This window comes from Hyperolius riggenbachi, chromosome 7 (genome assembly GCF_040937935.1).
Source record: "Hyperolius riggenbachi isolate aHypRig1 chromosome 7, aHypRig1.pri, whole genome shotgun sequence".
NCBI classification, from domain to species: domain Eukaryota; kingdom Metazoa; phylum Chordata; class Amphibia; order Anura; family Hyperoliidae; genus Hyperolius; species Hyperolius riggenbachi.
In genome coordinates this window covers 298,517,497-298,534,602 of record NC_090652.1, presented here as the reverse complement: position 1 = coordinate 298,534,602, position 17,106 = coordinate 298,517,497, and the positions used below count along the sequence as shown (strand labels likewise).

The window sequence follows — 17,106 nt, the reverse complement described above, 5'->3', positions numbered from 1 at the left end:
AATAAGGAGAGGCAATTCCTTACCTCTCTAGTAGACTTCATACCAGTCAAGGACATTTTTTTTTAATTGAGTGCACAAGTTTCGACAATGCATTTCATGGGTACATGCCCGCTTCCTCAGGTGAGTTCAAACCAAAAGTTTTTATATGACTTATTGTCCACTGCGTCTAAGGCCCGGTTCACATTAGAGCGGAAGGTGAGTGGAATGTATACTGTACAAACAGTCCGGTATGCGAACGGATCCAATGTTAAACCAATGGATCCGTTCACATCCATCCACTTGTACGGTTCCTTTGTCCGTTCTGCTTACCGGACAAAAAAAATGCTGCAGGACCCAATTTTCTGGACCGTTTCGCGCAGCGTAACGGAAACAGAAGGTTTTGCAGCTACATAGGAATAAATAGAAAACTGACAGTTTACAGCACACTGGCTGAGAAACCGTCAGTTTTTACCTGATCATGATGTCCGGATCCGTACGGTCGGCTTCGTAAAAAAACGCAGATGTGCACCGGGCCTAAGAGACTAAGGACTTTGAGGTGTTCACGCTCATAGCAGTAGACAATAAGGCACATTTTGATTTTTTGCTTTAGGTGACCTGAGGAAGCAGGCAAGTTCTCGCGAAACGCGTTGTCTAAACTTGTGCATTGGGTAAAAACTTTTTTCCAGTTGACTGATGTGAAATCTACTAGAGAAGTAAGGGAGTACCATTCCTTACTATACTTTAATATTAAAGTTACTGTAGCCAGGATATTACACTCCGGGCGTCTCCATCCAAGTACTGCAATACTGATCAGGTCACCTGTCCGCAGTTCATTAGAATGAGGACCAATAGGATTCGGTCAGAAAAATCCATTGGTATATACCAATAGGGGTGCTTATTTCAATGCCCCCACTAAATTCATATTTATTCATATTGTCCACATGATTTTCCAATAGGAAGCCCAAATTTGTGACATGAATGATGCAACGAGAACAGATGCAAGCTAGGCGATAGAAGAATAGGAGAAAAAACTTAAAATAGGGGAAAAAAAACAAAATAATAGCAGCTAGGTTGCCACCCCCCTCCAAGCGCCACCCATGGCACCAGCCCAACTGTGCCTTCATTGAAATATAAGTCTGACCGGGGGTGGTGCTTAATGGTGAGGTCTGCTCTCCCCGCCTCTTCCCGGTCGCTGCCTGGGCATCCCTTTCATTAGAGTAACATCCATGGTACAATGTGGTCCCCTATAGAAAACATGTTCAGGTGCACGTTTAAGTTGTGGAGATGATCTGCACTATTAGCCTGTGCTAAATTAGTCTGCGCCATGCCGTGGGCAGCAGTAGTGCCTCTGTGTGCACTGCTGCCTGTGTGAACAACATGGTGGATAGAGACTGATGTTACAGGAGGCAGTGATTTACTTACGATGGGGCTGGCATTGATGTAATCACTCCGGGAGGTGTTGTTGTCACTTCTTAGCTTTATACGTGCGTGGTCATCTGCCCAGGAGAAAAATAATAATGCTCAGAGAGTTACAGGATTTAACATATTACTGCTCAGGAGATAAATAATGCTCAGAGATACAGGACTCCTGCATATTACTGCCCAGGAGATAAATAATGATCAGAGAGATACAGGACTCTTGCACATTACTGCCTAGGAGATAAATAATGCTCAGAGAGATGCAGGACTCCTGCATATTACTGCCCAGGAGATAAATAATGCTCAGAGAGATACAGAACTCCTGCATATTACTGCCCAGGAGATAAATAATGCTCAGAGATACAGGACTCCTGCATATTACTTCCCAGGAGATAAATAATGCTCAGAGAGATACAGGGCTCCTGCACATTACTGCCCAGGAGATAAATAATGCTCAGAGAGATGCAGGACTCCTGCTTATTACTGCCCAGGAGATAAATAATGCTCAGAGATACAGGACTCCTGCATATTACTGCCCAGGAGATAATGCTCAGAGATACAGGACTCCTGCATATTTCTGCCCAGGAGATAATGCTCAGAGATACATGACCCCTGCATATTACTGCCCAGGAGATAAATAATGCTCAGAGATACAGGACTCCTGCATATTACTGCCCGGGAGATAAATAATGCTCAGAGATACAGAACTCCTGCATATTACTGCCCAGAAGATAAATAATGCTCAGAGAGATAAAGGACTCCTGCATATTACTGCCCGGGAGTTAAATAATGCTTAGAGAGATACAGGACTCCTGCATATTACTGCCCGGGAGTTAAATAATGCTCAGAGATACAGGACTTCTGCATATTACTGCCCAGAAGATAAATAATGCTCAGAGATACAGGACTCCTGCATATTACTGCCCAGGAATTAAATAATGCTCAGAGAGATACAGAACTCCTGCATATTACTGCCCAGGAATTAAATAATGCTCAGAGAGATACAGGACTCCTGCATATTACTGCCCAGGAGATAAATAATGCTCAGAGAGATACAGGACTCCTGCATATTACTGCCCGGGAGATAAATAATGCTCAGAGATACAGAACTCCTGCATATTACTGCCCAGGAGATAAATAATGCTCAGAGAGATACAGGACTGCTGCATATTACTGCCCGGGAGATAAATAATACTCAGAGAGATACAGAATTCCTGCATATTACTGCCCAGGAGATAAATAATGCTCAGAGAGATACAGGACTCATGCATATTACTGCCCAGGAGATAAATAATGCTCAGAGAGATACAGAACTCCTGCATATTACTGCCCAGGAGATAAATAATGCTCAGAGAGATACAGAACTCCTGCATATTACTGCCCAGGAGATAAATAATGCTTAGAGAGATACAGAACTCCTGCATATTACTGCCCAGGAGATAAATAATGCTTAGAAAGATACAGGACTCCTGCATAATACTGCCCAGGAGATAAATAATGCTCAGAGAGATACAGAACTCCTGCATATTACTGCCCAGGAGATAAATAATGCTCAGAGAGATACAGGACTCCTGCATATTACTGCCCAGGAGATAAATAATGCTCAGAGAGATACAGAACTCCTGCATATTACTGCCCAGGAGATAAATAATGCTCAGAGAGATAAAGGACTCCTGCATATTACTGCCCGGGAGTTAAATAATGCTTAGAGAGATACAGGACTCCTGCATATTACTGCCCGGGAGTTAAATAATGCTCAGAGATACAGGACTCCTGCATATTACTGCCCAGAAGATAAATAATGCTCAGAGATACAGGACTCCTGCATATTACTGCCCAGGAATTAAATAATGCTCAGAGAGATACAGAACTCCTGCATATTACTGCCCAGGAATTAAATAATGCTCAGAGAGATACAGGACTCCTGCATATTACTGCCCAGGAGATAAATAATGCTCAGAGAGATACAGGACTCCTGCATATTACTGTCCATGAGATAAATAATGCTTTGAGAGATACAGGACTCCAGCATATTACTGTCCAGGAGATAAATAATGCTCAGAGAGATACATAACTCCTGCATATTACTGCCCAGGAGATAAATAATGCTCAGAGATACAGGACTCCTGCACATTACTGTCCAGGAGATAAATAATGCTCAGAGAGATACAGGACTCCTGCATATTACTGCCCGGAGTTAAATAATGCTCAGAGAGATACAGGACTCCAGCATATTACTGCCCAGGAGACAAATAACAATGCTCAGAGATACAGGACTCCTGCATATTACTGCCCAGGAGATAAATAATGCTCAGAGAGATACAGGACTCCAGCATATTACTGCCCAGGAGATAAATAATGCTCAGAGAGATACAGGACTCCTGCATATTACTGCCCAGGAGACAAATAATGCTCAGAGAGATACAGGACTCCTGCACATTACTGCCCAGGAGACAAATAACAATGCTGTGTCTAACAGGACCCCTGCATGTTTCTGCCTGGGCAACTAGCTGGTAGTAAAGTTGGCATCCACTCAATTCTTTCCACTGGTGTCCTGTAGTTAAAGGAAGCAGCAGCCAAAGTTAGGTCCCCTGGAACATCACCCCCCCCTCTAAATCACACACTTACAGGGAACAAACTGTGCGTTCCGGTTTTTCTTCAGGTTGGAGTCACTCTTGGCGATGGAGCAGGCGTTTGGCTCAGCCTGATACGCACACAGCGCCTGCCACTCCTTAGCGAGGCGGTCTCTGTTCCTCAGGTGGTCTTCCATGTATGCCTGGGGGGACATATAGCATTGGTGAGAGGTGATCTAATATTATACCACATGCAGGCTGTGCTCTTCTAATGACTTCCTCTCCTTGTCCACCCTGCCATCTCCTTCCCCTGCCACATTCAAGATTTCTCCTGTGCTTCTCCGCTCTTCTGGAACTCCCTCTAAAAATCTGTTACTCACTCCCCATCCTCTGATATCTTGAAAGGCAGCCTAAAAATCAGGCTCCCTATGCTGACCATATCTTTGTAGTTTGGCACTGTTATTTGGCCTGAGGAAGCGGGCTCAGACCCGTGAAACGCGTTGCCTGTGCTACCAATAAAATCTTTTGTTTCATCAAAGATTTTTGTTTCTTTGAGGTAAGCCACCTCAAAATATTTTGTCGATTCTAAACTGTTTTTAAGTGCTTTTATAAACCACCAGGACGCCTCTTTCAATCAATTTGTGTAAAAACTTAGTTGTTCACCCAAGTATATAATCTCTCTGACCTAGGCCATGATAAGCTAGTTATAAGCTAGTTAGTGACCACTATTTCATCCTCCTAATGGATCAGGCGACTTGGTATCCGATTGACTATTATAACTGAATCAGAGGAGTGGCTGGATAGTGTAATGGGTAAGGGCTCTGCCTCTGACACAGGAGACCTGGGTTCGAATCTCGGCTCTGCCTGTTCAGTAAGCCGGCACCTATTCAGTAGGAGACCTTGGGCAATACTTCCTAACACTGCTACTGCCTATAAAACGCGTAGAGCGCTTTGAGTCCGCCAGGAGAAAAGTGTAATATAAAGGTTCTGTGTTTGTTTATTTGTGTGTGACATGAAAACTGTGCCGCCAAGTACATGCCCGTTCGCCGATGGAAACAATTGGGCCTAAAATTGGTCGCATTAATCGGTCAGACATGCTGTAAGACGTCGGACCGTCGTTGTCAGTCCCGCGGCGCTAACGAGCGATATTGGGATAATCAACAAACGTAGTGAAACCCCCACCGCTGTCCTCCCTAACGGAAGACAGCGGCAGACGCGGAGAGGTAATGTATGGTGTACTGGGCACCGTAGGGCAAACATGGAACATGTTGATCTATTGGAGAGAAGGTAAAGATTTCTCGTGGGAAAGTTGGTATCGGCTACTGATTGGGATGAAGTTCAATTCTTGATTTAAGTTCCTCTTTAAGTATAGTTTAGCAATTGCACCACCTATACCCACCAATCCTTCACCAGAACTGACCATAGAGGCCTGGTCCTCTTCAGTAAAATCAGTGTTTGGGGCTGAAGAAAAGGAAAAGCAGAACACCCGCTCCCAGCACTCGATCAGAGTTTGACTTGTCATTCTGTCTGAGCAGAGTTGATTGGATGTCGCGGTTTATAAAACTTTTACAGCGTATATTGTGCGCCCTGTGCTCTTACCAGGATCATGTGACCGGTGGAGATGTCCATGTTGGACTGCACAGGTTCCTCGCACCAGGAGGGGGTGCTGCTGTGTGAGCTGGGACTGGGTTGTGGGATGTCACTGAACTGCGAAGATACACTGCTGACCCGCGAGTTCTCTGCTGCGGCCCCGCTCCCTCCCTCTGTGCGGCCAAACAGAGACTTCCCAGCCATGTGCTGCCTGCAGAGGTCCTGGAGGGGTGAGAAGGAGAGAGTGATGGAGAGAAGGGGGGTGAGGGGGGGCAGATGGGAGAGGGGGAGAGAGAAACGGGGGGGGGCAAATGGAGGGAGTGAAGTGGTGGAGGGAGGCAGAGACAAAGAGGGAATGTGAGAAAGGGAGGGAGAAATGGTGAAAAGAGTGAGGGAGAGGGGAAAAGAAATTGGGTGAAGAGGCATAGGGCGGAGAGAGAGAGGGAGAGACATTGGGGGGAGAGGCATAGGGCGGAGAGAGAGAGGGAGAGACATTGGGGGGAGAGGCATAGGGCGGAGAGAGAGAGGGAGAGAGATTGGGGGGAGAGGCATAGGGCGGAGAGAGGGAGAGACATTGGGGGGAGAGGCATAGGGCGGAGAGAGAGAGGGAGAGAGATTGGGGGGAGAGGCATAGGGCGGAGAGAGAGAGGGAGAGACATTGGGGGGAGAGGCATAGGGCGGAAAGAGAGAGGGAGAGAAATTGGGGGGAGAGAGAGAGGGAGAGAGATTGGGGGGAGAGGCATGGGGTGGAGAGAGAGAGGGAGAGAGATTGGGGGGAGAGGCATAGGGTGGAGAGAGAGAGGGGGAGAGATTGGGGGGAGAGGCATGGGGTGGAGAGAGAGAGGGAGAGAGAATGGGGGGAGAGGCATAGGGTGGAGAGAGAGAGGGAGAGAGATTGGGGGGAGAGGCATAGGGTGGAGAGAGAGAGGGAGAGAGATTGGGGGGAGAGGCATAGGGTGGAGAGAGAGAGAGGGAGAGAGATTGGGGGGAGAGGCATAGGGCGGAGAGAGAGAGGGAGAGAAATTGGGGGGAGAGGCATAGGGCGGAGAGGGAGAGAGATTGGGGAGAGGCATAGGGCGGAGAGAGAGAGGGAGAGAAATTGGGGGGAGAGGCATAGGGCGGAGAGAGAGAGGGAGAGAGATTGGGGAGAGGCATAGGGCGGAGAGAGAGAGGGAGAGAAATTGGGGAGAGGCATAGGGCAGAGAGAGAGAGAGAGGAATTGGGGGGAGAGGCATAGGGCGGAGAGAGAGAGAGAGGAATTGGGGGGAGAGGCATAGGGCAGAGAGAGAGAGAGAGGAATTGGGAGGAGAGGCATAGGGCGGAGAGAGAGAGGGAGAGAAATTGGGGGGAGAGGCATAGGGCAGAGAGAGATTGGGGAGAGGCATAGGGCAGAGAGAGAGAGAGAGAGGAATTGGGGGGAGAGGCATAGGGCGGAGAGAGAGAGAGAGGAATTGGGGGGAGAGGCATAGGGCGGAGAGAGAGAGAGAGGAATTGGGGGGAGAGGCATAGGGCGGAGAGAGAGAGAGAGGGAGAGAAATTGGGGGGAGGCATAGGGTTGAGAGAGAGGGAGGGAGGTTGGGGGGAGAGGCATAGGGCGGAGAGAGAGAGGGAGAGAGATTGGGGGGAGAGGCATAGGGCGGAGAGAGAGAGGGAGAGAGATTGGGGGGAGAGGCATAGGGCGGAGAGAGAGAGGGAGAGAGATTGGGGGGAGAGGCATAGGGCGGAGAGAGAGAGGGAGAGAAATTGGGGGGAGAGGCATAGGGTGGAGAGAGAGAGAGAGAGAGAGAGAGAGAGAGAGAGAAAAGTTGAGAAACAAAGGAAGGAAGTGAGAAGGAGGAGGGGGGTGAGAGAGGAGGAAGAGGGAGAAAGTTATTAATATTACACTTTCTTTGAAGCTCAAAGAACAGCAAACAGAATCGTTTTTGTGTCTTGAGTTACATTTTAAAGTACACCTGAACTGAAAGGGATTTAAAGGCTGCCATATTTATTTCCTTTTAAACTATGCATATTGCCTGGCAGTCCTGCTGATCTCTTTGGCTTCAGTAGTGTCTGAATCACACACCTGAAACAAGCATGCAGCTAATCCAGTCACACTTCAGTCATCTGATCTGCATGCTTGTTCAGGGTCTGTGGCTAAAAGTACTAGAGGCTAGACTAGACTAGATCAGCAGGACAGCCAGGCAATGTGCATTACTTAAAAGGAAATACATTTGTCAGCCTCCATATAAGTTCAGATGTGCTTAAAGTGGAAAAAAAATGGTTTTCTTTTTTTTTTTTCCAATGTTTGACTTGCACAAGGAAATGTAAGATTTGTACATTGGAATAGTCTTGGAGCACTCCTGAATCTGGACTCTCATAGTGCTCAGACTGATAGGTAGCTCTCCACAACAGGAGGATCATCGGCTGTAAATCTAGTTTAACCACTTAACAACCTCTGCCACGCTTATCTACGCCCCTTTAAAATTCACCTGAGTCACAGGGGCGTAAATAGGCAACTCCTGTTTATTTTCCTGCTGTGCGCGATCGCGTTCGCGTGCGCGATCGCGTCCGCGTTCGCGTGCACGCGGACGGGCATACGCGTCGGGCACCCGCTGGTCTGTGATTGGCTGATGTGAACATGTGTTCACAAAGCCAATGACAGTGCTTATTCATGCAGAATGTGTGTAAACATTGCATCAGTCTCTATGCTGTTACAGTTACTGAGATCTCTCCTGAGAGGATCTCAGATAACGAACACAGCATTAGTGACTGATCAGCATCAGTGAGGTTTTTTTTTAAATAAATTATACCCCCATTAAGCCCATTAACCCTTGCCTCCCTTAAATGTGAAAATTGCTGTGGTTTTTAGGTAAAAAACCCCGTGGTAGAGAAGTGGTTAATGTTAAAATCTGTGGCAAAGCATCCTGGGAACAGACAGCTGGCGGTCTACCTGGTACTCAAATGTAGAGTCTCCTCCCCCTTCGGGCCCAAGTCCGGCCAGCCGCTCCTTCTCCCTCTGCTTGGCATGTTGGCGGAGACAGAAGATGACAGCCGAGGCGATGACAATGCCAGCTATACAGGCCAAGGCAATAAAGATGAGCAGGACAAAGCGGAACGTATCCCCAAAGTGAGCGGCGTGAGGGTAGGTGGTACCATTACTGCGCTGTGGGGTGAAAAGAGTTCTGATATTAATGGAGAAGAAATAAACACGCATTTGTAATACAGTAACCTAAAGATGCTCTAACAGAGAAGATTTACCCCTCCCACAAACAGGTTTATGTAAAAGGCTGTGCCTATTGATGCTCCTGTTTCACCCTTTGCTGGTAACCAGGGCCGGATTTCTGGGAAGGCCGGCCACAAAGGCCGTGGCCTAGGGCGATAAAATCTGATAAACTCAGAAGGGCGGCAGGACTTGGAGAGAGGAGGTCATATGTCAAAGTAAATCATCTCTTCTGGTCCCGCAGCGCAGCCATCCAGCGTCCTGCTCTGCACTAATAGATGAATTCCAGAGTTCCCCAATCCCTGCATCTCTCTCTGTTGAGTTTTAATGCAGGCATTTTAATGCAGGCATTCCCAAACATCAGTGAGCTCTGTTAGTTTCTTCACCTTCTCCTTTACAGCTGTCAGACTGACCCCAGCAGCTGTAAATTACACTTTCTTATCTCTACCTAAAGGGCACTGGAAAGTACAAATCCGGCCCTGCTGGTAACGGTCACATAACAAAACCTCTACTCTTCTTCTACATCTTCCTAACAAGCTAGAGCCAAATTATTTTAGTTTTTGAGTCATTTTAGAACCCCTGAACTTGCATTTCAGTGTATCTGTTTAGTGAAGGTCTAAAGGTGGCCCACACACGATCTAATTTTTTTAATTTTCCTTTTTTCCTTTGAGAATTACGCGTAATTTTTCTGGTGGATTGTAACTTTTGAAACATCTGTTCGATCTTACGCCCATGATGAAAAAAAAATGTTTGAAAACTCTGAAAACTATTCAATTATTTTTGAAAAATTGATCAGAATCTTCTACCACAGCGGACTGAAAACTTTTAAAAAAGGGGATCCCCCCCCTCCCCCCCCCCCAAAAAAAAAGTAAAACATTTGTTTTTTCTACACAAGCAAAGAATTGAAAAACAGGATAAAATGAATGTTGTTCTGTGTGGCTAGGCTATAACCGGTACTGAACTCAGAACTTCCTCTCTGCTCTAAAAGATAAGCAACAGCATAACAGAACAAAAGAAACACATTTCTTTGTTACAGCTGATACAAATTCTGCAATACATCTGCAGTGTGTCTTCTTCCTGCTTTCATGGAAGCAGACATAGGGTTAACATCCTGTGTTTACAAATTAGCTGCTTGGGCGAGGCAGCCAGCTGACACAGCTGAGATATCCAATTACAACTAGTGATTAGTGATGGGCCGAACAGTTCGCCTGGCGAACCTCTCTGGGCCTCTTACTACTTCCGGGTCGCAATGACCCGGAGTAGTACGCCTGCGCTGCCCGGCGGAGCGCGTCCTAGATCGTACTCCTGTTGCCGGGCACTCTCTGCGCATGTGCTCATTTCATCTCATCTCACTCATGACGTCATGCACATGCGCAGAGAGTGCCCGGCAACAGGAGTACGATCTAGGACGCGCTCCGCCGGGCAGCGCAGGCGTACTACTCCAAGTCATTGCGACCCGGAAGTAGTAAGAGGCCCATGGATTTAGAGATGTTCGCCGGCGAACGGTTCGGGAACCGTTCGCCACATCTCTACTAGTGATTAGTCACAGATGAGGGTGAATTAGACAGGCTAACCTCTCTAAATACATACAGGGTGCATTCTCTATGTTTTCCTTCTGTCCTGTGCGAGAGTTCAGGTCCACTTTAAGATGATACAGGCACAAAAATAAGGACTTTTTCACATGGATGGCTAATCAGGGTATTTACCTTGCCCTTCAGCCGTCCAACTGACGAATGCTGGCTCCTTTTAACTGCTCTATAATGCAACCAAATGGGAGTGTACCCACACATGTCAGTGGCTGACACCTTGTGTAGCAGTTAATCTATTAAAAAACAATCAAACCATAGCATTGCACTGCTCAATGCAGGCAATGGGCGGTTGATCGACTGCCGCCCCTTCCTTGCCAGGCCTAGATTCTTGATTCTCCGGTCCGATTGATGGTTTTAAAAGATGCATGTTCGGTTACAATCAATTACAATATTGATGATCAGACATGTTGTTGCTAGTGTGGTTCCAGATTGTTGTGTTCAGAACCTGAATCTTTGCACAAGTGTATGGCGTCCGGGGCTGTTAGCTCACCCTTGCCACTTCTGCCCGCTGCGTTCCTTGTCACAATCCATCTTTCAGACACTTTCCAGCTGTGAGAGAGGAAGTATCAGAGAGCTGGATTGCTACGCGGAACACAGTGGTCAGATGCGGCGACAAGGGGGAGTGAACACCCTCTGCTGCACTGCACATGTGTAAAGATTTAGGCTCTGATCGCAGGGTCAGATTTGTACTTTTTGCCGCTCAAGCTATCCCCAGCAGCCCCCTGAAAAGCAGCAAGCCCCCTACCACACACACACTTTTATTGATCGAACGATGCAGTTTAACTGAACGATAAACGATGGTTTGGACAGTGTTGATGGTGCCAATCGACTACAAATGACCAATTAGTCGTTTTATCAACCTGTTTTATGGATCGATTATATCTGAAATGATCAGAATGGCTATAATTTTTATTCCATTTATGGGCCAAATCGATGCTTTCCCCTCTGATAGGATGGAGCTCAGTAGAGGGTGGAGTCAGCAGGCAATGGTGATGATGAGTGACAGCTCAGGTCACAGACAATAAGCTGGCACGTTTGCTGCCCCCCCATTCCCCGAGTCCCAGGCACTTGCACAACTGCTACAGTTCACGTTTGGCAGCTTGACTGCATGAGCGTGCCAGCCCGCAGTCCGCCCCTTGCTTCCTGGTGCACCCTAGGCCTTGGCCTTTGTGACCTCGCCAGAAATCCGGCCATATTTGATTGGAAGAATTGGGAACAAAGTTCTGAAGTCGAACTTGTCAAACAACTCAAAACTTGTTGTTGCACAGATTTATTGCAGATTCCATCAGGGTGATCGAATCTACTACTCTATTGATGGATTAGACCATTATTCCGTTCAATTAGCATATCCAATGGAAGAAAAAATGTATTTAAAATCCATTTCAGTCAAAATATTGACGAAAATGAAAGTCAGGAAAATTACTGAGCATCTACCGTGTATGGATAGCTTGAGTAGTGTAAATACCTGTTCGGGCAATCTATTCCATTCATATTCACTTGTTTGGCCCTCACATTGCACACTTCCTGGCCAAGCCTCCCTCTTTTATAAAGAGACCCACCCACTTCCATGTGCAGCCCCTTCCATACAGAGATAAAGGAGGGGGGCTGCTGCACATGGAAGGAGGGGGGGGGGGGTCTATGGAAGGTGGTGGGGGGATCTCTATATAAAAGGGGGCTAAACATGGAAGGGGGTCTCTATGTGGAAAAGGGACTACACTTGGAAAGGGGGGCTCATTATGGAAAAGGGGTACACGTGGAAAGGAGGGGGACCCCCATCCTTCCGTATGCAGCAGCCCCTTCCTTTGTCATGTGTCCCCTCCCCCTCTACGGGTAACATCCATGTGCAGCAGGGCCCTCTGCTTTATGTCCGACTTCTGTAGGCAGCCTCTCCCCTCTTCTATGTGTTGCATCCAGAGCCGGATCATTCACAAGGCGAAGCTAGGCAGTTGCCTAGGGCCTGGAGAGAGTCTAGGGGCCTGATGGATGCTAGCTCTCACAAAATCTTACTAAAAAAGCCAGGTGACCATCAGCGGTGGGCAAAAACTGCCATCTTGCTCAGAGCCCCATTTCATCTTAATTTTTCTCTGGTTTTCGCAGCTTCCTCTTCCATATGCAGAATCCTGCTATATTTATTTCCTTTTAAACAATACCAGTTGCCTGGCAGCCCTGCTAATCTGTTTGGCTGCAGTAGTGGCTGAATCACACCAGAAACAAGCGTGCAGCTAGTCTTGTCAGATCTGAGAATAATGTCAGAAACACCTGATCTGCTGCATGCTTGTTCAGGGGCTATGGCTAAAAGTATTAGAGGTAGAGGATCAGCAGGACAGCCAGGCAACTGGTATTGTTTAAAAGGAAATAAATATGGCATCCTCCATATACCTCTCGTTACAGTTGTCCTTTAGCAGCATCCGCACTAGGCCACAGCCTACATGGCCATTGCAAAAATCCTGCCCTGTTCTTGGCCTGAGTGCATAGAGACAGTACAATCAGGCTGTCCGGTGTGGGCCCAGCTTTACCTATACTAAACAGCAAGCTCCCGACAAGCGATCCCAGATTTTCCCACAATTCCTGTGACGCTGTACATCTCCTAGTACTCCACACACTGCTGGATGTCACCTTCATCCACTTCCCTGCTCTGATGATTAATAACTTCCCCAGCGTGATCAGAGACACAGTTATTCCATTCACCTGCGCCAATCTGACCTCTCCAAGCACACACACGGTCAGACTGTTAACGGAAATGAAACTTTCACGCCAGGAGATAGTTTTCTCTACATACTTTCGACCAATCGTGTTATCTAACGTTCTCCCTCTTTTATGGGACTACAATTACCAGTACGCCCTGAATGAGAACCCCTAGATCTGCTCTCTAGTAGTTTCTTGGATATTGTTGATGTCTACTAAAATTTTTGGCTCTTCAAATATCAGCAGGTGCCTCCAAAAAAATCACTCCAACTGTTATAAAACCCTCGCACCACACACATGCAGCAATGCGATTGAACAATCTCTACGCAATCTTACCGTCGCAAAGCGATCGAACAATCTCTGAGCGATCTCACCGTCGACTGTGAGAATAGTCCCGACTATATAAAATCTAAAGAGACGGTCTAGCTAGGCCTTCGCACCGCATAGAGATTGATCACAGAGCCCTAAGATTCCTCGGTCAGATTGCCTCGAATGCATCCCACCCTAAGACCAGAGTTTGCAACCCAAACGGGGACCTGAATGGAGGTTAATGCCTTGTTTCTCAAGGTCAAAAGGAGGCAAGATCGCCCCCATGTCACCTCCGAAAGGATCAGATTTTGACATTATGCATTTTCCGTCTTCCAAAGCGAGAGAGAAAGAAAAAAGCACGTACAAACCCGACAACGACGATGATGATGTAATTGGCCGTACAGAGATCAATAGTAACACGATGCTTTTTAGAATTTATAACCCCCACCTTCTCACAGAGCGCGAAGGGAGTGGAGGCCTCCGACTAAAAAGAGAGAAGTGTTCTCACACAAAACTTACCTAATGGGCGCGGAGGGTCTTGCTGGTTGGCCTGGGCCATCTCTGTACAGAGTCCTCCAAGGGGAGGAGGGGTGATGGTGGATGTTAGGGGGGGCAAGAGGGGACAATACTCACACGCTGGGCCCCACGCCTCATTCATGTCACAAACACACACACAATGCCCAGGGACAGGCTACGGTGACACAAGAGGGAATGGGAGAGGCACAGCTCGAAGATAAAACATAAAGGGGGGGGACATGAAGAGAGCGGAGAAGGGAAACGGACAGATGAGAAAAGTGAAAAGAAGAGGCAGCAGCAGGATGAAGCTTTTCAGGCTGGCAGAAAAGCCAATTTACGGAATGAATGAACAGAGAGGAGCCTCTGGACAGGCGAGAGGGGAGACGGCACACAAAAGATGGGCTACGAGGGGAACTCAGCGAATGATGGAGAGTGGCAATGGAGGACAGGGATGGGAGCGGCAGGCTGGTGAGGGGTGGGGGGAGTCTGGTACCCTCTCCCTGCCACCGTAAGCTCCCCAGAATATCGCCTTCTCCGTCACAATCACAGCACTTGTCACATCAAAAGAGGTTGCCATGACAACAGTTCCATGTTACAGAAGAAGGGGGGGCGTGACTGTGCGGACGGGCGTCCTCCCTCCCTGCCCCCACCCAAAGATGGGCCGACACCTTCCATGTTCTTCTCATCATTCCAGCCCCCCTCCTTCCCTACAGCTGGATGACGGCCCCCCAGCCTCCCCACTGAGAGCCCATCCCCCACATTAACCTGTAATCAATATGATAAGACAGGGAGCGTGTGTGAGCAGCAGAGATTACCACACCGCAGACACAGAGCACACGGCTGAGCATCCGGAAGTGCCAAATCAGGAATCATACACATATCCTGAGCTGTCACATACAGAGTCACACACAGCATCCTGAGCTGTCACATCCAGAGTCACACACAGCATCCTGAGCTGTCACATCCAGAGTCACAGCATCCTGAGCTGTCACATCCAGAGTCACACACAGCATCCTGAGCTGTCACATCCAGAGTCACACACAGCATCCTGAGCTGTCACATCCAGAGCTACAGCACCCAGAGCGGTCACATCCAGTGTCACGCACAGCATCCTGAGCTGTCACATCCAGAGTCACACACAGCATCCTGAGCTGTCACACACAAAGTCACACACAGCATCCTGAGCTGTCACATCCAGAGCTGCAGCACCCAGAGCTGTCACATCCAGTGTCACACACAGCATCCTGAGCTGTCACATCCAGAGTCACACACAGCAGCCAGAGCTGTCACATCCAGAGTCACACACAGCATCCAGAGCTGTCACACACAGCATCCTGAGCTGTCACATCCAGAGTCACACACAGCATCCTGAGCTGTCACATCCAGAGCCACAGCACCCAGAGCTGTCACATCCAGTGTCACACACAGCATCCTGAGCTGTCACATCCAGAGTCACACACAGCAGCCAGAGCTGTCACATCCAGAGTCACACACAGCATCCAGAGCTGTCACACACAAAGTCACACACAGCATCCTGAGCTGTCACATCCAGAGTCACACAGCATCCTGAGCTGTCACATCCAGAGTCACACACAGCATCCTGAGCTGTCACATCCAGAGTCACACACAGCATCCTGAGCTGTCACATCCAGAGTCGCACACAGAATCCTGAGCTGTCACATCCAGAGTCACACACAGCATCCTGAGCTGTCACATCCAGAGTCACACACAGCATCCTGAGCTGTCACATCCAAAGTCACACACAGCATCCTGAGCTGTCACATCCAGAGTCACACACAGCATCCTGAGCTGTCACATCCAGAGTCACACACAGCATCCTGAGCTGTCACATCCAGAGTCACACACAGCATCCTGAGCTGTCACATCCAGAGTCACATACAGCATCCTGAGCTGTCACATCCAGAGTCACACAGCATCCTGAGCTGTGACATCCAAAGTCACACACAGCATCCTGAGCTGTCACATCCAGAGCCACAGTAGCCACATCCAGAGTCACACAAAGCATCCTGAGCTGTCACATACAGAGTCACACACAGCATCCTGAGCTGTCACATACAGAGTCACACACAGCATCCTGAGCTGTCACATCCAGACCCACAGCAGCCAGAGCTGTCACATCCAGAGTCACACACAACGTCCTGAGCTGTCACATCCAGAGTCACATACAGCATCCTGAGCTGTCATATCCAGAGTCACACACAGCATTCTGGGCTGTCACATCCAGAGTCACACACAGCATCCTGAGCTGTCACATCCAGAGTCACACACGGCATCCTGAGCTGTCACATCCAGAGTCACACACAGCATTCTGGGCTGTCACATCCAGAGTCACACACAGCATCCTGAGCTGTCACATCCAGAGTCACACACAGCATTCTGGGCTGTCACATCCAGAGTCACACACAGCATCCTGAGCTGTCACATCCAGAGTCACACACAGCATCCTGAGCTGTCACATCCAAAATCACACACAGCATCCTGAGCTGTCACATCCAGAGTCACACACAGCATCCTGAGCTGTCACATCCAGAGTCACACACAGCATCCTGAGCTGTCACATCCAGAGTCACACACAGCATCCTGAGCTGTCACATCCAGAGTCACATACAGCATCCTGAGCTGTCACATCCAGAGTCACACAGCATCCTGAGCTGTGACATCCAAAGTCACACACAGCATCCTGAGCTGTCACATCCAGAGCCACAGTAGCCACATCCAGAGTCACACAAAGCATCCTGAGCTGTCACATACAGAGTCACACACAGCATCCTGAGCTGTCACATACAGAGTCACACACAGCATCCTGAGCTGTCACATCCAGACCCACAGCAGCCAGAGCTGTCACATCCAGAGTCACACACAACGTCCTGAGCTGTCACATCCAGAGTCACATACAGCATCCTGAGCTGTCATATCCAGAGTCACACACAGCATTCTGGGCTGTCACATCCAGAGTCACACACAGCATCCTGAGCTGTCACATCCAGAGTCACACACGGCATCCTGAGCTGTCACATCCAGAGTCACACACAGCATTCTGGGCTGTCACATCCAGAGTCACACACAGCATCCTGAGCTGTCACATCCAGAGTCACACACAGCATTCTGGGCTGTCACATCCAGAGTCACACACAGCATCCTGAGCTGTCACATCCAGAGTCACACACAGCATTCTGGGCTGTCACATCCAGAGTCACACACAGCATCCTGAGCTGTCACATCCAGA

At 48.4% G+C, this 17,106-nt stretch overlaps 1 protein-coding gene across 2 annotated transcripts in view; it reads right to left on the bottom strand.

The window, feature by feature from the left end:
- Positions 1-17,106, bottom strand: part of PTPRN (protein tyrosine phosphatase receptor type N) — a 160,091-nt gene that overhangs the window by 30,358 nt on the left and 112,627 nt on the right. For both annotated transcript variants that reach the window (XM_068246034.1, XM_068246035.1), the window contains 4 exons: positions 8,491-8,703; positions 5,571-5,783; positions 4,027-4,174; positions 1,402-1,475 (listed from right to left, as the gene is read on the bottom strand). In XM_068246034.1, the coding sequence (XP_068102135.1) occupies positions 1,402-1,475; positions 4,027-4,174; positions 5,571-5,783; positions 8,491-8,703 (648 nt within the window). The remainder of the gene's footprint in view (positions 1-1,401; positions 1,476-4,026; positions 4,175-5,570; positions 5,784-8,490; positions 8,704-17,106) is intronic.